Source organism: Lissotriton helveticus, chromosome 1_2 (assembly GCF_964261635.1).
Source record: "Lissotriton helveticus chromosome 1_2, aLisHel1.1, whole genome shotgun sequence".
NCBI classification, from domain to species: domain Eukaryota; kingdom Metazoa; phylum Chordata; class Amphibia; order Caudata; family Salamandridae; genus Lissotriton; species Lissotriton helveticus.
In genome coordinates, this window is record NC_136058.1 from 241710452 (window position 1) to 241737149 (window position 26698).

General features: G+C 44.4%; 1 protein-coding gene across 1 annotated transcript in view; it reads left to right on the forward strand.

Annotated features, from left to right (window-relative positions):
• The window catches only part of LOC144800360 (vitamin D3 hydroxylase-associated protein-like), a 352351-nt gene that overhangs the window by 178976 nt on the left and 146677 nt on the right, over positions 1–26698 (forward strand). Inside the window, exon 7 of the mRNA XM_078671675.1 lies at positions 22176–22300. Coding sequence (XP_078527801.1) covers positions 22176–22300 — 125 coding nt within the window. The remainder of the gene's footprint in view (positions 1–22175; positions 22301–26698) is intronic.

Here is a 26698-nt window from a genome sequence, read left to right on the forward strand (position 1 = left end):
AATCAGCTGATGACTCCTATCATTACTCACGAGTTGGTTTGTCCTGGCGAAAGGATTATGGCTGTGGCATTGATGCATGGACTACTTGGTCCCTGGAATTTACTGGCGGCAGCACAGTCTTTCTTGGAACAGAGCTTTCTTGAAAACCCACCGAGCTGTCCTCTGATGGTGATAGAGGATCCGGTGCTGGGAGAGCACGTATGTTCTTTTCCGCTTTTAAATTGGATGGCTGAACTGTTTTCGGATGAAGACGGTGACTTCCTATTGGAGGCTGTTGCAGCTTATTTTGCATACACAGTTATGTCATAGACCTTTTTCATGTTTGATATGCTGAGTACTAGCATTTCATTGACAATTCATTGACTTATTTGTCAAGTTTTTATTATTTACCTTGCCTATTGGCTTAAGACTCAATAAAGTACTTGGCTGTTTTATTTTTCTTTAGCATTAAATTTTCCTAGTTTTTAATGCTTTACCTTGCGGACCGTCCACATATAAACTTGCAATCTGCTCTCATGAGATGGCACTTCTATTATCTTATTCAGTTCGTTTCCGGATCATGGGGAGGTGTCAGCTAGGTCCTGGATATCTTTACACCGTGTTAAGTTAGCATGGGCTCATTACCGGTTTAAACGCCATTTTTCCTTTTTTGCAACTTCTGCACACGACACTTAGTTGTTGCTTTAGCTTTCCACCTAGTAGTTCATCGTGGTTTACATGAGAATAATATGTTATTGCTCTACTATCTGCTTTGCTTGTTAAACTATATCTGTACAGCGAGTGCTAAAGTTTCAAGAACAACACGATACAGAATTGTTATGAGGTCTGATCTCCACGACTTCATACTCATAACATAAGTGCAACTTCTGCCAATTCTGGGCATGAGGCGGGTTTTATATTGCTTTGCCGAACACACATACACAACAGTTGATGCGGTTCACATGAAGAGAGAGCTGGTGTATGCTGATGTGATTCCTTCAAATCTAAGACACTAAAGTATGGGCACGCCCTAAACCAACACAAAGAGACCTTCTTAGCAAATAATATAATATGTGTATTAGGGAGGGTGAGATATAAGCAGCCGCGGGCCGTGGAGGGAGTTACGGTGAGGCAGGGAGGCGGGGAGGGGGAGAAGCAGGGTGGAGCCCTCTCTACCTTGCCCCTCCCCCTCCCCGCCTCCCTGCCCCACCGTAACTCCCTCCACGGCCCGCGGCTGCTTATAAGTGTTGCTAACTCTTATTCATTTACAGCATGTTAACATACTGTCACCATTCGCTTTTTATGTACTAGTAACTATGCTGGTAATTTTGCTACTGATAATATGTGTACTTGTATTCTCCACCCTGCTTCTCCCCCTCCCCGCCTCCCTGCCTCACCGTAACTCCCTCACGGCCCGCGGCTGCTTATAAGTGTTGCTAACTCTTATTCATTTACAGCATGTTAACATACTATCACCATTCGCTTTTTATGTACTAGTAACTATGCTGGTAATTTTGCTACTGATAATATGTGTACTTCTATTATCTAAGATACTACGCCTGAGAAGACGGCATTAGTAAATAAACATTTCAAATACACATGTGTTCTTCTTAACTCCATGTTCTGGTTTCTAAGAAATATATAACGACCGACTGTTCATGAGTTCCACGTATCCTGAGGTACTATAAGTTCATATTCTGGATTGTCTAAACATTGAGAGTTTGTTATATCCAATGTGACACTGTACCTAGCTTGCTAAGGAGTTTTTGATTACTAAGGTGAGTTTTGGGACACCCTAATTCGCCGAGGTTCCAATCCTCTGTCCACAGTTCTGTGTGAGAACAGAAACCCTGCGACAGGGGCACCCCCGACCCTTGCTGGAGCTTCATCACACTTGCGATACAACTCCAGCAATGCGCCACCTTTACGCATCTGTGCTGTTTTTGCCCCATGATGCGCCGCATTGTAAATGCAGCACACCATAGGTGACGGAACAGCGGCACAGAATGACTAACACATCCCTGGTGATGCGCCAGTCATCATAAATGTATCCCTATGCTTCTTATCTTGTTAGAGATGAACCGCCATATGTATCATCAAAGTTTTTTGCATTTCCTAAATAGCGAACTTTAAGGAATAAATAGCGATTCTTTACCATTCCTAGTTTGCGATGAGCTATTTGCTAATTACAAATTACCCATTCATTTCCTTCATTTCCTACCTTCATTTCCAGACCTACAAAAGGCACATCGGGCTACCAGTCCCTACAATTTTGCCAAGTTTCGTGGAAATCCATTCAGCCGTTCGAGCTAAAAGTGAGGCCAACCGCCCTATGGAAAACTCAATGTTAAAAACACGTTTTGGGACCCCCCCTTTTTTCTCGGCCCCCCCTTGACGAACCCCCCCCCAAATTTTCAAGGGCTGCTCAGAAACAAAATGTGCCATTTTCCTGAAAATTTCAGCCAATTCCGTCCACAAACGCCAAAGTTATTAGACATAGAATTTTCAAAAATCCCATAGAGAAAAAATCCTAACTATATATACCTACTGGCGACCGCCAGTAGGTAATATATATATATATATATATATATATATATATATATTTATCATTGAAACAAGAAAAGACATATATATATAAATACAACATATAAAAATACAACACATAAAAATACACCTACTCATTGTTGATCCCATTAACATAGAACAAGACATGGCACTAAAATATGACATATTTACATCCAACCTCAGTTCATAAAGGCATCCCCATATAGACAAAGATAAGGGTTATCCAAGAAATAGAACCCCCGCTCATCACATGGTTAATCCTGTATAGCATCACAAAATGCTCTTAGCACCTCATGGTGCATAACATCACATTTAAACAAATCGGAGAAAGGGAAGAGAATCACAACAATTTACACCAAACAGATGTCTAAAGAGTCCTAGGGGAAAAGAAAACACAGGACTCCTTAAACATCAAACCAGAAAATATATATGACAGCAAATGGAAAACTAACTTGGTAACTAGAGGTCAGAGACAGCACAGAGCGCTGCGCACTCATTTGGAGCCAGCATAGCTTGCATTTTTAGATTCCCGTTTTTGTCTCCTAAGTTGTGTGTTTGATTTGCACTTTTTTCTCTGATTTTAATATGCCACTTACCTGCACATAAAACTAACCAGCACCGCGTTGGGGCGGCTCCTCCTGTCACTCGAGAAGCTAGCGGCTTTGCTTGACCGAATCCACTGCCATAGCGGCGGACATCTTGGGTGGGGGGTGAGGCTCTGCACGGTCTAGTCGTCACAAGGACGCTAGACCGGTACTTAAGCCGAGCAAACTAGGCGGCCTGTTACTTGGAAAACTAACTTGGTAACTAGAGGTCAGAGCGCTGCGCGCTCATTTGGAGCCAGCATAGCTTGCATTTTTAGATTCCCGTTTTTCTCTCCTAAGTTGTGTGTTTGATTTGCACTTTTTTCCCTGATTTTAATATGCCACTTACCTGCACATAAAACTAACAAGCACCGCGTTGGGGCGGCTCCTCCTGTCACTCGAGAAGCTAGCGGCTTTGCTTGACCGAATCCACTGCCATAGCGGCGGACATCTTGGGTGGGGGTGAGGCTCTGCACGGTCTAGTCGTCACAAGGACGCTAGACCGGTACTTAAGCCGGCCATGCCTTTTGCGCAGCGGTCACGCGCTGCGGGCTCGCCAGATCATCGCCGGAGTCACGCCAGAGTCCAGCCCGTCTGCGCCCGTCCGCGCACGGCCGGGCTCGGGGGCCGGGACTCTTGGCCATCGGCATATCTATATGTCGGAGGAGCTACGTTATTTTGATAATGGTGAGCCGTTAATAGATTACGGAGTCATTGCTAGGCTAAAAAATTATGCCATACAGCGACCCTACAATGGAACTTTTAGAGCCCATTACCCTGAATTAAAGATAGCTAGTTTAAATACCAGGTCACTTCACAGCCACCACGTGGAGATTTATACGCTGCTTCAGGATAGGGACCTTGATGTCCTGACTCTTACAGAAACCTGGATGGGCGAAAACTCCATGCTGGACATTATTTCTGCTCTTCCAAATGGCTATGATGCAATATGGCAGAACCCCGCAAGGGCTGCGCGGGGGGGGGTGGAGTAGCGATCTTATTTAAAAAGACCTTGTCCGTAGAAAGACTACTATCGGAAACGGTGGATCTAGCTGATTTGGTAGGAGTAAAGATCACTCTGAACAACTCCTGCTGGGTGGTTTTGTCGATCTACCGTCCTCCCAACTCAACCCCACTTTTTAATGACCTATTCGCTCCTATTATGTCTGACCTCCGTACAAGATGTAAGAAAATTTTGATAATGGGAGATTTTAATTTGCATTGGGATAGCCACCATTGGAACCTGGCTACACGCCAATTGGACATTATAATGTCCTCCTTGAGTTTTAGCCAACTCGTGGAAGTACCCACACACATCAAGGGTCATACTCTTGATTTAGTATGGACCACAGATCCAAACGTCATTCTTAGGGATGTGGTCCCTTGTGTATGGACCGACCACTATTTGGTGACCTGTGAGGTAAACATTAATGACCATTTAAAATACCTACCCCGGGGTATTAGAAGAACCCGTAAATGGGCTAATGTTGATTTAAAAACCTTGACCTTGGTGTTCCCGAAACCGGCTTGTCTGTCGAATACAGATAAGAGCCTGGACCTAGAATATGCGGATTTAACTCGGAGTCTTTGTGAAGCTATTGATCAGATAGCGCCGGTAAGAACTCAGCTAATAAAAGGACCTGGTAAAGTAGCTCCCTGGTTTACCCCACTTTTGAGGGAACAAAAAAGGAAACTCTGAGCTCTGGAGAGATCCTGGAGGAAAACTAAGCAGGATACAGCGAGGAACCACTATAAAGACTCTCTTCATCTGTACAAAAACTTATTTCACAAGCTAAGGCGGAGTACTATGAGTCTCGTCTAAAGAAGGCCGGGAATACCCAGAAGGCGACCTTCAAAATTTTGTCGGAGTTGAGTTAAAAACAGGAGAACTCCGAGTCCCCCATAAACTGTAACATCTTCCAGGGATACTTTTTAGAAAAAGTAAAGACCATCATCCTGGAAATAAAGAGTAGTGTGGTGAATAGTGCTACTACACACTCTAATGATTATAATCCTGTTCATCGCTCTATAGTACAGTTCCCTGAGTTGGACGAGTTGAGCCTAGAGCGGCTGATGGGTAAAACTAAATCCGGTTCCCCAGCTGACCCGTGTCCCCCGAGTGTTTTCCGTGTGGCACGTCCTCTACTGGAAGATTGGATTATCTCTCTTCTTAATAGGTCCCTAGAAACAGGTTATCTACCGGACGAACTCAAGGAGGCTCGAGTTAGGCCCTTGTTAAAGAAACCGGGCGCAGACCCGGCTGTTCTGAAGAACTACAGGCCGATTTCCCAGCTGCCTTTCCTATCAAAGATCTTAGAACAGCATGTGCTGAAGTCTTTGTCCCTGTACCTGGAATCCCATGGTCTATTACATGAGCGGCAGGCAGGGTTCAGAGCGCATCACAGCACCGAGTTAGTGATGCTCTCGGTGCTGGACGAATTAAGAGGCATGGCTGACAGTAAGAAACCGAGCGCCCTGATTTTATTAGATCTGTCAGCGGCGTTCGATACTGTCAGCCATGACCTGCTCTTAGAAAGACTGGAGGCCTTTGGGATTAGAGGCCTAGCATTTAAATGGCTGCAATCCTTCCTTTCGGGAAGGACACAGAGGGTACAACTCGGGGACTTGATTTCAGAGGTGGGGACCTTAGAGTGCGGGGTACCACAGGGCTCCGCACTGTCCCCACTTCTGTTCAATCTTTACCTACAACCTCTCATTGCATACCTGGCTAATATGGGCTGCAGAGTCTTTAACTATGCTGACGACACTCAGCTGGTGCTGAGTGTCGATAACACAGGGGCAGCACAAATTCAAGCCCAGAACATCTTGAGGTACACCGTAAGATGGATGACGGAAAACCTGTTAAAGATCAACCCGGATAAGACCGAGGTGTTGGTAATTCCATCTACCACCTCACCCTGGAGTGATCTGTACTGGCCTTCAGAGTTAGGATTAGCCCCAAAGCCAAGTATGAACGTAAAGAGCCTGGGGATTAAACTAGACTGTGACCTGTCAATGTGCAGCCAAATATCCTCCGTTGTGGGAAGCTGCACGAATATTATCAGGCAATTGAGAAAGTTAGCCCCCTTTCTCTCTCAATCCATGATGCGCTCAATCGTAGCAGCGACCGTCATCTCAAGGATCGACTATGGGAATGCCCTTTATCTTGGTCTCCCAAAAACGCTGACAAACAGAGTACAGGTCGTGATGAACGACGCTGCACGATTGATTTCTGGACTACCTAGAAGAACGAAGGCCTCCCCTCTACTACAGAACCTCCATTGGCTCCCTGTTAAAGAGAGGGTTGAATTTAAGAGTTTATGTATAGTCCATAAGGCGATTTACGGCCATGCCCCCGCCTATATCAAAGACCGCCTGGAGGTGTACAGCCCAAAGAGAACACTTAGATCATCGGACTCCCAGCTGCTGGTCTGTCCCCGGTACAAACTAGTAACTAAGGGAGGGAGAGCTTTTTCCGTATTGGCCCCTCAGCTATGGAACAAGCTGCCTGAGGGGCTACGCAGGGAAGTGAATCTTCTGCGGTTTAGAAAACTGTTGAAAACACTGCTGTTTGGTAAAGTTCTGAGCGCAATGTAAACTGATGCTGTGTCTCTCTGATGTGTTGAGCCAAGTTATTGTATTAACATCGATTTTCGAGCGCTTAGAGACCTGTAGGTGATTGGGCGTGTTACAAATCCAAATTAACAATAACAATAACAATAACAAATAATTAAGAAAAATAATAGTAAAATACCCTAACCAAAAGAATGTGTAAGTAGATTCATAGAATGGACCCAGAATACTGGCCTTGGATGTAATAATCTCAATTATTTTATTTCTGATCCCTTCCTATTTTCCATGACCCAATCAGTGATATATCTGTGGTGAATAAAACAGGGAGAATTATGGAGGACAATGTATAAGTCCAAATATCCAAACCGGGAGAGATGTAACGAACAACATATAAAGCCAGGTATCCAAATATTATTGGACAAATACATATCCAGAATAAAGGATACACAAATATGTATTGGTCTACCAACTATATTTACACCCTGTTCATCTATGAGCATCATGAAAAATAGGTCATTGCTAACCTAAGAGCTGCCCATGTTCTCACCTTTTCTCGAAACTGTACAAAGCGTGGTAAGACAAAAAAGAAGTATATATGATTCAATCACTCCGTCTTAACGTCAGGAAGCAACAAATCCACGGACATTTTACAAAGAGTGAAGCTTGTAAATATAAAAAACTTTATAGAAAATTATAAGAAAAAAATTATTTAAAATAAGTATATAAGCAATAAGTGTGCAAGACCTAAATCCCAATATCTATAAGCCAATCAATCCTACGTCTACTGGGTAAAAATATATATACACGAACAATACCTAAAATTCAGTCATCCAGCAGTAGGTAGTACAACTTCTGCCCGGGGCTTGAGGTCAATTGCGATGGTTTATATGCGGTATCGTATTTCTTAGGAAGATGATAGAACCACAGTAAACCACACCACTTACAATAAATATGCCAGATCTAATAACCAAAATTGTATATGGTCACCATCGCATGAATCCCGAAACTATATATATGAACCAACCATTGTACGTCGTTAATTTAAAAAAGAAGAAGAAAACCTGACACTATTGCTCATTATTTTAAGAAAACAAGACCAAACATTCAAGGCAAAATAGTCCACTTTTGATAAAAACTATCATGCAGTTTTACAATTAAAAACAATAAGTTGTTGACAAAGAGAAAAGTATTGCAGTAGTGGTTCAAACCCACATACTTACATTAGAATCTGTACTGTGGGTCCTTATGTCGATAACCATGGAAGATCATGATGAATCTCAAAGACATGGAATCTAAAAAGAAAGTAGTCCAATGGCATGACACATGCGTACATTCAGCAAAGAGTGCTTAATATGCCTCTACTCAAAGAGCCATTGTTTACATCCATTAATTAAAAGCTATATTCTGGACTCCGTGTTCAATGATTCAATCAATCAATCAATATACTTATAAAGCGCACTTCTTACCTGCGAGGGTCTCAAGGCGCTGAGGGAAGGGGGTGGGGGCTGCTACTGCTCGAAGAGCCAGGTCCTGAGGAGTCTTCTGAAGGTGAGGAGGTCTTTTGTCTACCGTAGGTTGGTGGGGAGGGTGTTCCAGGTCTTGGCGGCTAAGAAGGAGAATGATCTGCCGCCGGAGGTCACACGTTGGATGCGGGGGACTGCGGCGAGGGCGAGGTTGGCGGAGCGGAGCTGGCGGGTGGGGGTGTAGAAGCTGAGTCGGTCGTTGAGGTAGGCGGATCCAGTGTTGTGGAGGGCCTTGTGTGCGTGGGTGAGGAGCTTGAACGTGATCCTCTTCTCGACGGGGAGCCAGTGAAGATCTCGCAGGTGGGGGATGATGTGGTTGCCGCGAGAAATGTCAAGGATCAGTCGGGCGGAGGCGTTTTGAATGTGTTGCAGTCATTGCAGGTGTTCGGCCGGGATGCCTGCGTAGAGTGCGTTGCCATAGTCCAGCCTTCTGCTAACGAGGGCCTGGATCACATTTCTTCTTGTTCCGGTGGGGATCCACTTGTAGATCCTGTGGAGCATGCGAAGGGTGTTGTAGCAGGAGGAGGAGACAGCGGTGACCTGTTTTGACATGGTGAGGGAGGAGTCGAAGATGATTCCCAGGTTGCGTGCGTGGTTGGTGGGAGTAGGTGCTGTTCCTAGCGTGGATGGCCACCAGGAGTCATCCTAGGCTGAGGGAGTGAATACTCCGTCTTGTCCGAGTTCAGCTTCAGTCGGCTGTTCCTCATCCATTCGGCGGCTTTCAATCCTTCGTGGAGGTTGGTTTTGGCGGTGTTCGGGTCCTTGGTGAGGGAGAGGATCAGCTGGGTGTCATCGGCGTAAGAGATGATGTTGAGGTTGTGTTGACGGACGACTTGTGCGAGGGGGGCCATGCAGACTTTGAACAGCGTCGGGCTGAGGGATAATCCCTGTGGTACGCCGCAGATGATGTTGGTGGCTGCGGTGCAGAAGGGGGGGAGGCGCACTCTCTGGGTTCTGCCGACAAGAAAGGATGTGACCCAGTCCAAGGCCTTTTCTTGGATTCAGGCTTCTTGGAGGTGAGCCTTTAGTGTGCGGTGGCAGACTGTGTCGAAGGTGGCTGATAGGTCCAGGAGGATGAGGGCCGATGTTTCTCCGTTGTCGAGTTGAGTCCTGATGTCGTCTGTGGCTGCGTTGAGGGCTGTCTCGGTGCTGTGGTTTCTTCGGAATCCGGACTGGGACGGGTCCAGGATGTTGTTGTCCTCGAGGTAGTGGGTCAGCTGCGTGTTGATGACTTTCCCGATGACCTTTGCCGGGAACGGGAGGAGGGAGATGGGCCGAAAGTTCTTAAGATCCTTGGGATCGGCCTTGGGTTTCTTCAGGAGGGCGTTAATTTCGGCATGCTTCCAGCTCTCTGGAAATGTGGCTGTCTCAAGGGAGATGTTGTGGACCTTCCGTAGTTTGGGGGCGATGTCAGTTTCATCTTTGTTGAAGATGTGGTTTTGGCAGGGGTCCGATGGCGATCCTCAGTTGATGGAGTTCATGATCTTGCTTGTTTCGTCGTCGTTGACGTTGGTCCAGGAGGTCAGGCGGTTGCCATCGTGGGTGGTGTTCGCTGGGGCGGTGGTGTCCAGTGTGGTAGGGGCGGTCGTGTTGTCGATGCTGGCGTGGATGACAGCGTTTTTCCGGTAGAAGAAGGTGGCCAGGGAGTCGCACAGTTCTTGAGAGGGCGAGATGTCGTTGGTGTTTGCATTGGGGTTGGAGAGTTCCTTCACGACGTTGAAGAGCTCTTTGCTGTTGTGTGTGTTGTTTTCCAGACGGCTTTTGAAAGAAGAACTCTTGGCTAATCTGATGAGGTGGTGGTGTCTACAGGCGACGTCCTTGTGGGCTGCGTGGTTGTCTGGTGTTCGTTCGTGTAGCCATTTCTTCTCCAGTTTTGGGCATGTCCGTTTCGAGGTCTGGAGCTCATCAGTGAACCAGGTGGCTTTCTTGCTGGTGCGGCTGTTGGGTGGTTTCTTGAGTGAGGCGAGGGTGTTGGCGTAGTCTGTGATCCAATGGCTGAGGTTGCGTGCATCGGCGTCTGGGTCCGTGGTGTTGATGGGAGGGTTCTGGGTGAGGGTGGTGGTCAGCTGGTCCTCGGTGACTTTGCTCCAGCCCGGCCAGGGCAGCTGTTGGGTGCGGTGGTGCGTGGTGGGCTTCTTGTAGGTGAAAAGGACGCATCAGTAGTAGGTCCAGTGGGGTTCGGTGGTGTGGAGTAACCTGATTGTCCATCTAGGAACTATCTACATCCAGTCAAGCTAGCATCCTCAATGTGATAGCCAGACTTAGAAACTAAGTCAACCTATCAAGCAATAAATTAGGTCCTTTGACTGAACACCAACATTATTAGTATCAATGGATTCCTGTGCAGATTTTGAACATAAAAACTCCCTATATAGTTTTTATGCCAGTTTCCATTGCACAATTGTGTTTCGCAATTGGGTATGGCCTTTAGAGCTCACTAGTGTCTTGTAACTTCTAGTAAAGGAACAGTTGTGTCACCATTCAATGGGTCACCAATCTACACTTAGAAGGAAATCAGGTTATTGACTGGAGGGCTGAGGTTGGTGGAATCCCCTCCTCAGGCAACAGCCACAGTCCCATGCCAATTTAGAAAAATAGAGTACATTTGGAGAAATAAAATGATACCAGAATGACAAAAATCCAATCAGTAGAACCGGAGATATGCAATTTCAAAAGCTTTAAGTAGATATATAGCCTAAAAGCACGAAGTGCCACTATGAGATCATCTGTTAAAGAAATACTGAAAATCGTGTATATCATAATCATATGAAACAGAGCAACTTTAAATTGCCCATTTTCGGTAAATATTTGTTTTATTTCAATGAGTTAACTTTTGATTGCGCTGTTTTTCTTTCTCTCTTATTGCTTTACTGTGATGTTTTTCTATGTGTATTTAAGTGTATTATATTATATCTGAATATGATGATCTGGTCGTGCTAGGCTGGGGGAAGGTCACAAGTTAAAAGTTAAGGCCAACCTAAATGGCTTGTGGGTCAGATACAGTGACCAGGTTAGTCCCACTGAAAAAGTTACCTACAAAAAGTATGGCATGAAGATTCCATTCACGGTGAAGAAAAATGTGAGGAAGAAAATTTATTGTAGCGCAAAGAGCAGGCCTGGCTAAATAGGCTTTCAGCACTGTAGCGTGAACAGCCGGTTGGGTGTCACCGACAGTCATTGCTGGAGTTTGCGTTTGCAGTCACCGAGGGCTGTCATTGCTGTAGTATGAAGTGCAGACCCCGATTTGCTGATCATCACTAGCAGTCACTAGCGAAAAGAGTCAGGGTCACTTGAGCTTCAAGTTGGCAGTCATCGTGGGTAGCAGAGTCTTGGTGCAAACTGGTTAATTTGCAGTCTCAAGAAGCCATAAACTTCAGGATTTCGCATTTCTTCACAGGAGAAGCTCAACTGGTGCCAGCCAAGGGTTCTGAAGTTCTAAAGGTACCTCTTGGGAATCAGGAACTCTCTACAGCAGAGGCCAGACGGGCTCAGGCAGGCACAGTGCTGCAGGTCAGGAGGGCAGTTGTAGGGAAACCTCTGGAGATTGTTGTCTCTCTAGCTCAGACAGGAGCAAGACAACCGAACCTTGGAATCACTCAGGTTAGCCTGAGATGATGGAAGCAGGTCCTGTCTTCCTTGATAGAGAGCATGGCAGTCCTTAAGCAATAGGCCAGTCCTCTGGGAGCAGCAGGGCAGTCGTATAGGGGAACAAGATAGTCCTTATTCTGTAATGTCCACAGGCCCAGGAGAGTACTGATGAGTCGGTCTGGAGGTTCAATAGTTATACCTTGTTCAAGCCTTTGAAATGAGGGGATTCTGTATCTGATTCTGTAAAAATATCGATTTCCCCTGTCAAGCCTCCAAGAAGTCTGGGTGACAAAAGACTAGTGTGAGGTTCTTTTGTGTGTCCTGGACGCAAGCTCTTTAAAGTGTAAGGTGGGCCAAGCACAACTCCGTCTCCAGCCATCCAGGCAGGATAGTCCATCCTGTCCACAACTAGTCTCCATTGTGTTACTCATGAAACTGGCAGAAGGCACAAATGGTTAGGACAAGAAATTGCCAACTTTCAGTTTTTTTTAGAATTGTGACTTAAAATCCGACTTCACCATTAAAGAGGGTTTAAAATTGCAACTCATTTGAGTGTAAATAGTATATTTCTTCTTGCTTCCAGTCCAAAGTTCTCACACGCAATAATGTAACCCAGTGTTAATCACTGGGTGAGATAGGTCTTACAACAGTTAAAAATGACTTTCGGAGTTTTTCACTGCCAGAACATGTAAAACGGTAGGACATGTGCACTTTTTTTTAATGTATTGCACCTTGCCCTATGAGATGCCAGGGCCTACCTTAGGGGTTACTTATAGGTATTTAAAAGGCAGGTTTATTTTGCTAGGTCGAAACAGCAGCTTAAAACTACACTACAGGCTCCCGTTGACAGGTCTGAGATATGTTTTAAAAGGTTACTTTAGTGGGTGGCACAATGAGTGCTGCAGACCTACTAGTAGCATTTAATTTGCTGACCCTGGTTAAATGAAGTACTATTTACTAGGGTCTTACAAGTAAAGTAAATGTGCCAATTAGGTTTAAGCGAACTTCACCATGTGCAAAGGAGAGAGCACAAGTACTTACGCACTGGCTAGCAGTGGTAGAGTGCACAGAGATCACGTGAACAAAAATTGGATCCATAGCAGAAGGCAAAAAACCTGTGGACACCCTGCAAAAAGGGCAAGATCCAACACACTTGTAGCAGGCTAACATAGAATTTAAATGCATTGTAAACATAAACATTTTGTTATCTTCAAAGGTCCTCTCATTAATGCTTCATATGTAGGTCTTTCCAATTGATGAGATAATATGTCCTGAAATTCCACCAAGATTCATCTCATAGTGGACCGATTGTGACTGTGGCTGAAGCTCGAAGTACGGAGCATTGAGCTTGAACTCGAGCAGGACCAGGCATTGCAGATTCTGCGCTTTGCTTGCTCGCTCGCTCTTGCTCGCCCGCCAGCTCATTTCCCCTCTCCCCACCCGTGAAAAAACTGCCGCCCTGCACCACGTGGATCCGCGGCCCAGGGCGGCTCTCGGGACTCGGCGGCGGTGGGTCTCAGCGGGTCTCGGGAGAGTGGAGAGTATCCAGTGACCAGTGACTCCTGGTAATCCACTCTGTGGTTTTGTTTGTGCGGGAGCAGCAGAGCAGAGGCGAGGCAGTGCGGTGGCAGCAGCAGCATCAGGGGGCTTCCTGGTGTCCCGAATGAGCACCGCTTCGGAGTGCATCTGTGGAGCCCTGAGGAACCCTGTCCTACCCCGTGCTACCCAGTGGTGCCCCAAGGCCTTGAGAAGGTAAAGTACAGGATGGGCCCCCTGCTACCTGCTACCTCGCAGCTACCTGCTACCTCAGGGAACTGGGGCAGTGACTTATTACCATCATTAACCATCATTAACCATTTACCATTAACCACCATTAACCACTATTACCACCAGAATATTTAGTCTCCTAAAAAAAAAAAAGAGGCTTTCTTCCAGAGTGCCCACCATGAGCTCAGGGAAATCCAGAGACGGAGAAGTGAAACCCGTGTGGCAGCACTGACGGAGTCCTGAGCGCAGAAGGGGGACCACCAACCACAATGTCCTTAAGTGTCCCCACTATAAATGACTTAAGGAGGCTAGAAGACCCAGCCAAACAAGCCCACCCTGGAGTACAAGAGGCAACATCATTTAATCAAGCATTAGAAATGCCTAAAAATGCAAGCCCAAAACAATCCATCCTGTCTATAAAAGCAAGTCCCAAACAATCCATCGCATCAATTTCCCTCACTGAGAAGGAAAGAAAACGCCTGAGAAAAGTGAGAGAGTAAAACAAAAAATGGAGGGTCGATTAATTTATTCCATCAAGAAATTAAGCCAGATACAAAAGACAAGGGTCCGCCAGAGAGAGAAAACTGTGAAAGTAACATTAGGCCCATGACATGGACAATGATTCCCTACATCTCCACCACAAAGGAGGACAAAACTACAATAATCGCAATTCAACGCATCGGCAATAATCAACAATCAATGAAAATGTACAGTATATTCTACCCTCAGGCAGGGAAAGAAAAGGTCAAACCACCCAGCCTGGATTCTCAGAAAAATCCTCCAATATCAACGGGTGGACGCGCCAACACAGAAGAGACAGCAATTAGTAGACAAATGGATATAGTTGAGAGCAGCACATGCAAAGGAGGGGGGAAACAAGAGGAGTCGATGGCTCGAATCAAGGCTGTTCCAGCCTTGATCCCTAGGGGCACCACAAGCTACTGCTCCCACTACCAACAAAGTCATGCCCCCCCAGATCAAGATCTAATCCATGCTGCAACTGTCAAATCAAGCAACGGGGCAAAAAATCATCACACAGACTCACTACGCTTAACCACAAGCAATAAAGTAGAGCTTATCCCGCAATACAGTTCAAGGGGACCACATGACATCTTGAATGGGGGATCAATATTAAAATTACTAGAAGAATTACCTTCTATGAGTCATATAAAATACAGTGACTTGGAAAGTATAGAGTTTAAACCAAACCCTCTCCTAAACGGTCCAGACTCTACAATCTTAACATGTACCGATTATATCCTCACAGACTTGATCCTGCAGCATAGGGAAGAATTCTTAAATTGGGGCATAGAACTAAAAAAGGTGGCATACCCGCGGTATCCTAGTCCATTACAACAACAAACAAAGAAACAGAACCTTTTAAAAGGCTTAAAAGGCCCGGATCAGACCTGCATCAAGGAAGAAGAGGGTCATCCAATTAGACAAATAACAATTACAATTACACAAAGAGAAGCAGCGGATCGCGAGGCACTTCCCCAAAAAACATGGGACCTAAGCAGCGGGGACAAGTACGAACCAGTTCAAGCCAATCACTTAGGAAATCAAAGGGCATTAGGATTTGCTCCTCGAATGTTAATGGCATAAGTGCAAAGTTCGAAGAAGAAGATTTTGTGAAATTTAATCAACATCATGACATACTTCTTTTTCAAGAAACCTGGCAGACAAAAAACTCTCCATTAGTGAGCTACAAAGAAAATATTATTCCAGCAAAAAAGGAGGCACAGTATGGAAGGGCCAAAGTGGGCTTATCGACTTATATGTCTACGGACCTCTCCTGGTGAGACATAAGCAGCAACCTCGACTCCTCATGGATGCAATGTACCAAAGTAGATCTTTCACCTTCAATTGACCTACTAATATTGAATCTCTAAATTCATCCAGTAAGAAAGGAAAAGGACCAAAGAATCAAGTAAGTAATAGCATCAATTAAAACGCTGAAAAGCACCTACCCAAGTGCCAATATAATATTAACAGGGGATTTTAACATGAACATAATCCAAGGCCAGAAGCGCAACCTACCGAGTTTCATACAGCCAAGACAGGGTAACCGAAGCAGACAGACCTTATGGGTAAGAAATGTTCTGCAAAATTTGACCACCTTTTCCTACACACGTTAAATGGTAAAGGCCCCTTGGATAGTCCAGCCGCATTCACAAGGGTTACATCTAAATCAGGATCAACACTCCATTTTACGCTAGCCGACCCTGATCTATTTCCATACATACCAGATTATCAAATTCAGGATCGATTCGAAATCGATCATTACCCTCAAACTTTCACATTACCCATCACTCCAATTGGGTCAGAGCAGGCAAATCCTCTTACATTAGCGACACAACTCCACAACCTAAAACTGTTAATTTGGGATGAAAAGGACATCGAAAAAATAATGGAGTCATGCCGGTCATTGTTAACACCTACAGACGCAGACCTCGCCGGAGGTATTACGGGGCTATGGGAGTCTTTTACAAACAACATCAATACCAAATTTCAACCTACCTCCAGAGATCTTAAAATAATCAGAACCGGAGGCGGGCCATGGTACATGGCAAATATACGAGCAATAAAAATGCGACTGAACAAACAACTAAGGTTAATTCAAACGAATGGTCCCCACCCTTTGCAACCGACTCTCATAATTATAGAAAAGACAAAAAAGTGACTAAAACACAAAATAAAGGTGGCCAAACAAACTTACAAGGAAAATTTTGAGACCAACTTGCTCCACGCAAGTAAGCAGAGAAATTCGAAACCGTTTTGGACAAAAATCAACTTCCTGCTAAATGGCAAACATCGCCAATTTACCTCTGACATAACAGAACAATCTTGGAGCATTCATATTGAAGACGCATACAATTTCAGAACCTTACAGACAACAGTGAGCACTGGTGACAATACAAAGTAGACTAAAAGGTGCTCCAGTGCGGAGAAAATATCAGAGTCTAGGAGTCAGAGTATGGAAAAATGGATATCGGTGGATGCATCAGTCACCGTCTTAAAGACTTTATCCAACGCCAAACTCCATACCGAAATCAGAGAAGCACAGAAAGACAGCAGCATTTCTATCGGGCATGCGCAAAGAGTAGAACCTGTACAGATAACACAAAACCAGATTCTGCATACAATAAAACACTTGAGATCGGACTTAGTCTCATTCATGGAGACCCACCCAAATTGGGAAAGACACCAATAGCAAGTCTGTAATATGTGGACGACATTGTGTTACTTTCTCAAACTCCGCTTGGTCTACAGCGCCTGATCTGTCAACTAGCAATATACATTAAAAAAAAAAAACAACTGATAATCAATCTAAAAAAATCTAACGTTTTATATTTTTTCAGCACTCATAAGAAATGCCCCAAATTCTTCTGGAGGTTAAACTTAAGTATCTTATAGCAGGAGGAAGTATATACATATCTGGGGGTTCTTTTAGATTGCTATTTAAGTTTCAAACAACACCTAGAACATGCCAATACAAATATCAAACAATTATCATTTGCTTTCAAAACTTTACAGAAAAGCCTAAGTGGCTGCTCAACAAACCATCTCCTAAAGGTAGTAGCTTCAAAATTTTTGCCAGCGATAACATTTGGCTCGGAAATGCTGAATACCAAGGACTCCCAAATGCTAAATCTAGCCCAGTCCAGACTGTTTAAAAAACTTTTTCTAATCCCGCGACACATCTCTCAGGTGCAGATACTCCTGGAATATGGATTAACGAACCAGACGCAGGCCAGACAAGGTGTACTGGCCAAATATTATTGGTGAATGAGGGCTGCGGAAGATAACACGGTTGCCCACCACTGCTGGGAGGCGGTAGAAATACAATCAAGGAACAAAAATTCGATATGTCAAATTTTAAAACAAGCACTTCTAACGCTAAATCTGGTGGAAGCCTGGCAAACACCCATGTCATACCCTGTTTTAAAAAAAATCACAAACAAATCAATTAAAAAAATCTCATTTCAAATCGATAAATCCTTATTTGTCTGTAAAAGTCATGCATGGCCGGTGATGCCATCCTATAAGCATATGAAACCACAACCCTATCTGCAAGAATGCTTCAGAGACCATTACAAGCAGAAATTGACCTTACTGAGATTGTTTTTTTTTCAAATAAAGATCTAACTCCAAAATGGCTACAGACCTGGCCATCCCTGGACTGCTGCCTCTGTGGTAACAGAGCACAGTCACTATTACATCTAATATGCATCTGTCCGGCATTACATAACCTAAGAACGTCACTTTTAAGGTCAATCCTGAGAGAAACTCAAATCTGGACTTGCAGAGCGGCCGTCATAAAATGCCTCAGCAGTTCTTCAGTTCAACTGTCTTGGTACACTGTCAAATTTGTGTCACTAGTAGCACAAGAACTAGAAAAGAAAGAAATAGCTCACAACCTTGGAAAGAATGAAACACCAAAATAAGAATTTTGCAGAAGGGTATAAAATAGCCAGCCTAAGTCTTTTTCAGGCCTTTATCTGTACTCCCTTTTTTTCAAAGCTCCTTTCTATGACAAGCCCTAGGCACAAACATGATCATACCAGTAAATGTCCTGGGATAGGAAACTATAGTGACTTATGAAACTGGATAAAAAATTATGCATAGCAGTTCTGAACTTTGCTCCCTCCCCATTTTCCGTTGGCATTAGCACTTTAATTATAACAGAAAGGCTGGATATATTTACATTGCTGTTATAATAATCCGCTGTTCTTTGTTTCCATATCACATGAGGGTTACTACAACAAAAAACGTTTTAATGCAATTTTTTTCTGTATCTGAATTATGACATTTTCATCATGGTGGTATGTTCAAATATTATAATGATTTTAACAGATCAAATAAAAGTATTTTTATTCTGCATCTTATAGTCCACATCTCCCAAACTTCCCTGCCACCTTGGACAGTCATCAATAGATGTCTTGACAAGTAGCACAATCCTCGTTTGAAGCTGTGAGCTTGTTTTGTTTGAAACGTGTCAGATTTTATGTTTTAACTGTCAAATTGCTGTTATATTGGAATCTGTTGTCAGGCCTTATTTTGTAACCTAATTTTAACTTTTTCTTAGTAGCTAGATGTTAGTTGAATCAGGGGGAAAGAGGACTCACTTGGGCACTGGTCTGTCTTCCTGGTCCGCCACTGGTGCTCCTGTTTGAGCGGAGGTTGACAAACGAAGCATCTTCACTTCCGCTCTCACCCTAAGGAGTGAGGAGGTAGTGGGCTAGTCTACTGCTTGCCCACGTCACCTCACCTCCGGCTTGATAAACAGATGAGGCTGCGGGTGCGCAGCGAACGTGATGCCGGTGCAATGAAGGGTGTGCCAAAGCCAAGTGCGTCTGCACACATCCGTGCTCGGACAGCGCTCAGCACCAGCCATACTGCCTGGATTTAGAGATTTAGTCATTCACGAGGAACACTCATGGCCTGGAGACAGGCGGGTAATGCTCAATATAATGCTGTAATAGTCTTGCAAGTACTGTAACTTTCTTGTGAAACCGCAATGGACAAAAAGCCACTGAGAAAGCTATGCAATTTGTGGACACGAAGAGAACCTCTAATTAAAGTCTGTATTTCATGGAATGGGGGCAGGTAACGGGGGCAGCAGGTGGACAACACAAAGGGACAGCCGGGAAGTCACACAGTAACACATCCATTTTGAGAGGATAACCACCAACTCACCCTCTCATCTCATGGACTACCACAGGATCTATTCTGACCCAAAACCCTTAAATGAAGAACTATATTTGCATCAATATGCAGATGAAACTCAGCTCTGCATCAAAATACCATTGGGACTGGATGCCCAATTTGCATATAAAGGACTAGAACACAGAAACCACTGTCCAACTACTGTCTGAACCCTTATAAAACTGTGTTGCTGCTCATCTCACCCATATCTCACAAAACTCAAGTAAAAGACTGTCTCTCCAGTCCAGTATCAAACTACTCAGGGTATCCTGCAGATCAGATGATGATACCAAGGCCCGTTTTGACCTGCACCAGAGGGGGGCTTTACAATGGTTTGTAGGTTAATGCTGTATTTTGGGTCACGAAAACAACTGCACATAAGTTAAGTAAATGAGGGTCCAAATCCCTTGATTTTGTCCTAAATCACATCCTTGACCTCCAAAGCTGTGCCAATAAAATGGCCCAAAGGCAAATGGGCACCATTAGAAATACATGGTCCCAGATCATAAATTACAGCCACGGGTATCGTCCGGAGTTCTAGTAAGAGCTCTCTATGGAATCACCCTACTCACTGCACTGTCCAAAGACTAGCTCCCCTGAATAAAGTCTTACATTTTGCTAACTTATTTCTAATTCCAAGGAATAAGATCACTGGTCCCAAAATCTTACATCTCCAAGCTGTCTTCCTATTAAAAACTGCTGCATTCTGAGAATAGCATGCAATACGTGTATATCAGTAAATAACAACACTCATGAATAATTAAAACACAAAAACTCATGATTCTGAAAGGGCAGATGCACTCCAAAAGTAAGGAAAGCACCACTCAAAATTCCAGTATTACAACAACCACAATACCTGTCTCAAAATTGCAGAGAGAACAGGTCAGGCCTCAAGGGAGTTGCAGAACCGCCACCTGTGTAGCTGAGTCTTTCGAAGTGTGAAATCAGAAAACCGTGGGAAATCAGAAGCAGCAGACTGGTCAGCTTCCACTCTAAAGGAGAGTACTTCAGGTGTCCTTGATGCCCACAGATCTGTGGAAGATCCTGGAAGAAGGACGGGCACAGGTGATGAAGAAGACTTGTAAAACAGTGAGATCAGGAGCAGCAGTTGTCTTCCTTGGTGCAGTCTCCGTTCCAGGTGAAGTGCAAAGAAAAATCCAAGTGTCCAGGCGGTCGAAGAGTGACTTGGTATCAGGCTTAAGTATTGTCCCACAATGAATCTAAAGAGCCACTCGCAGGTAAGCCCTTAAGGACCAAGGGGAAAAGGTTGGAATGACTCAGGTGTCGATCCCTGTGAAGGGCTGGACAGAGGGAACAATAGTCGCATGTCCTTTGTCCAGTTTTGTGCCAGAGTGGGAGCCAAGGACACTCTGAACTGGCTTAAACTGGAGCATGCAAGGAGGGCACCAAATGTGCCCTTCAAAGCAGTCTGGTGGCATTAACAAGCGCCCCCACCCAGCCCAATACAATAAGTCCTGCCTGGGAGGTGGAAATCCATTGTCCTACCTTCCCCTGCTCGAGCTTTGCTCAGCAACTGGGGGGCAGAATCGTGTCTGTGGTTGGCAGCATCACTAGCTGGCTGTCAGACCCTGAAAGGCTGTTACTGGTAGTACAGGGAGATACCCCAAGGGAATCTCACAGTGCATGGGATCATACTTCCAACACTGGAATCGGTGTTGGGGTATGATTCCTCATGTTTGATACCAAACGTGACCAGGTTCAGTACAGCAACTATATAGTTAGACATCACATAATAACTGATGTCCACTTTATGTTTTAAAATGGCAGACCACACTTAAAAAGCCTGGAGAATAGACTCAGGGGTTTTAGAGATGTCCTGCTCATGCAGGGGCACCCTCATTCTCATAACCAAGCAACCTGTCTCCAGGATTGAGGAGCCTTGAATCTGGGTGACTTATAGGTTTTAAGTGTAGTGACCCTAGATATAAGGAAACTTCTATCTGTCATGAGAGGTGTGAGTACCAACTCACACAGGATGCAATGGCAGGCCTGTAGTCAGTATAGGTGAAACAATACATGCTGCAGCCCATGGAACATCCCCTGGTGTACCTAAGCCCTGAGTACCTCAGTACCATATACTAGGGGCTTACAAGGGTACATGAGTAGCCAATTGTAGATGTACAGGAGTACTTGCCATGGTCCATTCCGGGAGAAAGCACAGTGGCTACAGTCATAATAATCAGGATCTCAGTCAGACTAGTCAAAAACATAAGGACACCATGCAAACAGTGGTGTTAGCCATTAACGAGGATCCTACTTTCCTACAATTATGAAGTTTCAAAGTTTATCTGCATCAACAGAAAGAATGCATTTGTCTATGCACCCACTTTATGAAGGTTTAAATTCTAAAGTGTGCTGTTGGATTTGCATGACATTCCTTTATATTATGTCTTGCTTGGCTTTAGCGGTCCGTAGACAATAACTATATTGTACCCAATATAGACTTAGAATGTATGTTGGGTCTGCTACTTGCTTATGATGTGATGGCATTCTTGTTTGCTTCTGTTTCTTTTTCCTGATTCCATTGCATTCCTCCCTCTTCTTGTTTTGTTCCCAAACAAGGAGCATTTTTTCTCACTATATTTGATTGGGCATGCTGCTACAAATAGTATCCCGAACTAAACAAAAGCATGTTTTTCCTGAAGTCCTGTATGTGGTGGTCCTTCGTTATTTATTATTTTTTTGGAATACCTGAAATTATGTGAAACTATACGGCACAACGATAGAGTACCACACACCACATCACCATGAATAAATGTTCTTTTATGTAGCTTCTTTGCTGTAACTCTATTAGCATAAACAGCCTTATTCGCGATTGATCATTATGTCAATAAATTAATGCATCTCTTTAATCTGTCAAATTTAGCACCTACAGTGATTGGCCCCATGGCAAGGGACGTGGACAGCTTGGTCCTGTGCATGAGAGCCCTCCTCTGTGAAGACATGTTTCGCCTGGACCCAACAGTGCCACCAATTCCCTTCAATGAGGAGGTAAAGAAAAGGATGCATCTAGTTATGAAGACTCAGAAAATGTAAAGATTGAATAATTTGTTTCTTCATCTGTACTTTTGCCTTAATAGTGCTGCTGTCATTGAAAGAAGAGGAAGAAAATTTATTTAGGATTTCTTCCATGTCATTTACAATTGTATGGAATGGAGGAAACGAGGTATTGTGTCGATGACTAATCCAGTTAAAGAGGAGAAACAAAATAACATTAAAGGTGGTGTGTCAGTGTTAACATTTAACCTCTGATGATGGTGAATGAAGATGATTGTTGGGCTGATCCAGCGGGACATTATCAAGAATCCAGGGATGGTTTTTATATGACTTAGATGGACATTTATCAGGCTAACAGTGTACTGGTGAATTTGTAAACTTGTACCTCTCATATGAAGTATTTAGCATTTCATATGTATTTATAAATAGAGGATGAAGTGGATAGGTAATACTGAATATTTTAATGAATTTATACTAATAGGGACAACTGGAGGGGCGAAGGGTTAGGTGCATGAGTCTGTAACAGCGGTAAAGTGAGAAGAGCGTTGAAAAGTGTTAAATTGTGGTGAAAGAAATACATTTTGAGAATGGAGTCATAATAGGAATTTGATAATTTAGAGAAACAAATTCATGCTTTCTCTACATCATGCATGTCAGTGTGGCATGACTCATTTAGGGGCCTTTCCACTAAAGCATTTTTGAGTTCATTAAGTGGTACTCCAGCAGAACTGCTTCATGCACTCGCAATTGCTAGAAATTGACATTCAGCCAGAGATATCTGCCTACACGTGCCCTATCACTTATTTGTAGCTCTCCACCAGCCATGAGTGCGGAGAGGTCCGATACCCGGGGTTCTGTTTTTTTTAGGTGCACATGAGAGCGTAACAAGGGGGAGTGATTGGGAATTGTGGAGCATCTACCCCTAAATGTCTGGAGTTAATGGAAAATTAATAAGAGAAGGATAGGTGTGAGAGGCTGGCTCAGTATATGATGTACACTTATGCAAGTGGAAACATTGCACTGATCCAGGTAACCCTTGTGGTGACTTTAGCGGTCTTAGACAACCTTAGAAATCTCTCTTGGTGGTAGCTGGGGAGAGCAGCCTTCAGGCTTAGTCCAGAAGGAGTGTAAAGCAGCTAGTTTTATCAATACACAATCTTATAGGTATAGATTAAGTGAAAAAGAATCACACAGTGTATTTATAAAAATATGTATTTATTATCAGACACTCACTAACACATGCAGATATCTCCTAGCCGCAGATATACAGAATGCACTCAGTACTTTTCAATAGAAACAGGTAAGTAGCACAGAATACACAGTGGTCCCCAGGGGGAGACCAAAAAATATACTAAAATAGCGGTATTCGAACCACGACTCGAGTCGAGACAATAGTCAGAGGACGTAGAAGTGCCTGGGACCCAAGGAACCACCCAAGGTGAGTATCTTGGAGCCCCATAACCGCGTTCTCCTTACAAATCAATGTGTACATCTCGGTTTTAAAGAAAGGTGACCCTTCCCAGTGGACCCTGAAAAAACCCATAGAAGACAAGAGATTGGAGAGCCATCCCAACAGGGACACCCTAGGAACCAGGATACCTGCACCAGGGAAGCCGGGTGCATAGGTGTGAAGTGACGTTGGAAACTGTCATCAGACTCAATGGGAGACTTCAGAAAGATGCCACTGCTCGAGAAGGTGAAAGTATCCGGTGGTACCCAAAGGCTGATTCAAGATGTGAAGAACCCGCAAGCAGAGGGTACAGAGTTTATGCCACTCAGGAGTTACCAGGAGGCACCGAAGACGAATGCCTACCGATGTCGAGTGTTGCAGGAGAGCTGACGGTGACTGTGAAACTACAGCTGAGTGGACCAGGCGACCTGTGGAAGACATATATGAGGGGTCGGTGTCCGGCGGGAACACCAACAAGCCTTGGCAACTGCAAAACACATGGACGTATGGTTTCTGTATGGAGCACAGGCCCGGACATTGCAGCAGACAAGCAGACAAGCAGGGCGAAGAGATCAGGAGCAGCGAAGACTCCTACTGCTCCTGATCTCTTCGTCCTGCTTGATGCCCAGAGCAAAGTCCAGAGTGCCCAGACGGTCGAAGTTGAAGTGGTGTCTGAATTTTATTGTGTCCCACGATGAATCTAGGGACCCACCCACAGGGAAGCCCTTAACTACCCTAAGGAAAGGGTTGGGATGATACAGAGGTCCCTCCCTAAGGAGGGGCTAGACAAGGGGGAGGATACTCCCCTGTCCTTTGTCAAGTTTTGCACCAGAACAGGAGCCAGCGGCTCCCTGAACTGGTTTGTGCGGGACTATGCATCGAGGGCACCAAATGTGCCCTGCCTGCAGACTATGTGGCGCTGTCAAGTACTCCCACTCTGCCCCAATGCACTAAATCCAGTCTGGGAGGTGGTCACACCTCCCTGTGACAGGATGCCTATTATTCTGCCTTCCCCTGCTTGAGCTTAGCTCAGCAGCAGGAGGGCAGAATTGTGTCTCTGGTCGGCAGCAGCCATGTTGTGCTGTCCGGGTCTAGAAGACTGGTACCAGGAGCACTGAGGGCCTAACAGGTGGCCTTTACAGTGCTTGTAATCGTACGTCGCACACCGTTTATGGTGTGGAGGTATGATTCCAACATGACTGGGTTCGTTACAGCTAGTTTCGAGATGGTCATCGCGTAATAACGCGGTGCCCCTCTATAGATGATATGGCTCTCTCACTTACAACTTGGGAGAATGGACTCCGAAGGCTGTAGGTGTGTCCTGCTCATGCAAGGGCAAGCTCACACTTAGAACTAAGCACTCTGCCTTCAGGATTGAAAAGGCCTGCTCTAGGGGTGACATAGGTTTTAAGTGCATTGACCTTAGATATAGGGAAACCTATATTTTTCGTAAGTGGTTCTAGCACCAGCTTACACAGGCTGCAATGGCAGACCTGTAGAGATAGTTTGAATGGTCTTCCATAGGTGGCATAATACATGCTTCAGTCTATGGGGGACCTCTGGGGTACCTATGCCCTGAGTACCTTAGCACCATATACTAGGGACTGATAAGGGTACCCCAGTATCCTATCTGTGATGTATCTAGGTACTTACCATAAACAGTTAGGGGAGAAAGCAGAGCGACTGGAGTCCTGAGTAGCAGGATCCCAGTCAGACTAGTCCTAAACATAAACAGCATTACATCAAGCAAAAAGTGGGGGTAACCTTAAAAGCAGATCCTACTTTCCTACAATTGGGTTATGTAGGCATATCCAACTAATAAAGAACACTTACAAAAGTGTGTGATTGTTGTTATTCACAAAAGTTACACATATATCTTCTACAATATTACTACATACCAAACTGGTTCAAATCTTTAGTTAGACAAGCACCATACATAGCCAGCCATTTCCACTGTGCACACTTTCATAGAAATCAGTACAGTATAAAACCAAAACCACACAGAGAATCCAGGTATAATACCAATATAAGAAATGAAAATGTAAAATAAAAATCTGTATTTTGACTGTTTTTGTTAATAAAATAAAAAATTTGGTTTAGCTACAAGTAATACAGAACACATATTGCAAAAAGGATTTAATAGCATTGCACACACCTGCTACTGCAAGAGGGGGAAGTGAACGGCCAAGGACTCCACCACACCTATCAACAGGTGAAATTCACTACAATCACTACAACATCAACCAATCACACACAGGCTGTCCACACAACAAATTAAAATGTAGATAGTTTAAAAACAATGCCAACATATATTTGTTGTTTTGCCCCTAATTTTGAGAAAATTACTGAAGGAAAAGAGGTATGTAAAAGCAAAGCATCAACTTATTTCACATGGCCAGGGAAGTTGGCATTGCTAGATGCCTGATGTGATCCTTGATATGACTGCAGGCAGTGAGAAGTAGCTCAATTCCCAAACATTCTGTTTGCTTGCCTTCACAGCACACGTCATAGTACTAGTTGCACTCCAATTTTCAGCCCTTCAATCTTTCAAGAGGGTAGTGATAACAGTGTGATCATCTCACAGGCAAGCTAACCATGCAGCTTGTGACCGGCACGGGGATGCATCGCCATCTGAGTGTGCTAGTGTATCGCCATGCTACAGTCACTGGAAGAAAGGCAGTGAGTGTCAAAGGAATTCTATGCCAATTCCCAGTTCCCTTTGGTTTACGGTACCATCTATTGCACTCACATGGCACTTTAGCCACCCAATCTCAAGGAACAAATTTCAACAAACACTGCTGTCTCCCTATCTACATGCAAGCTGTTTGCAATACCACAGGCTACTTCACTTTTTAGGATGCATACGTGATCACTGCAGCTTCCAACAGTTAATTCTAGGACGTCAACTGGTTGCTAGGGTTTTCGATGAAGTGTGGCTACTA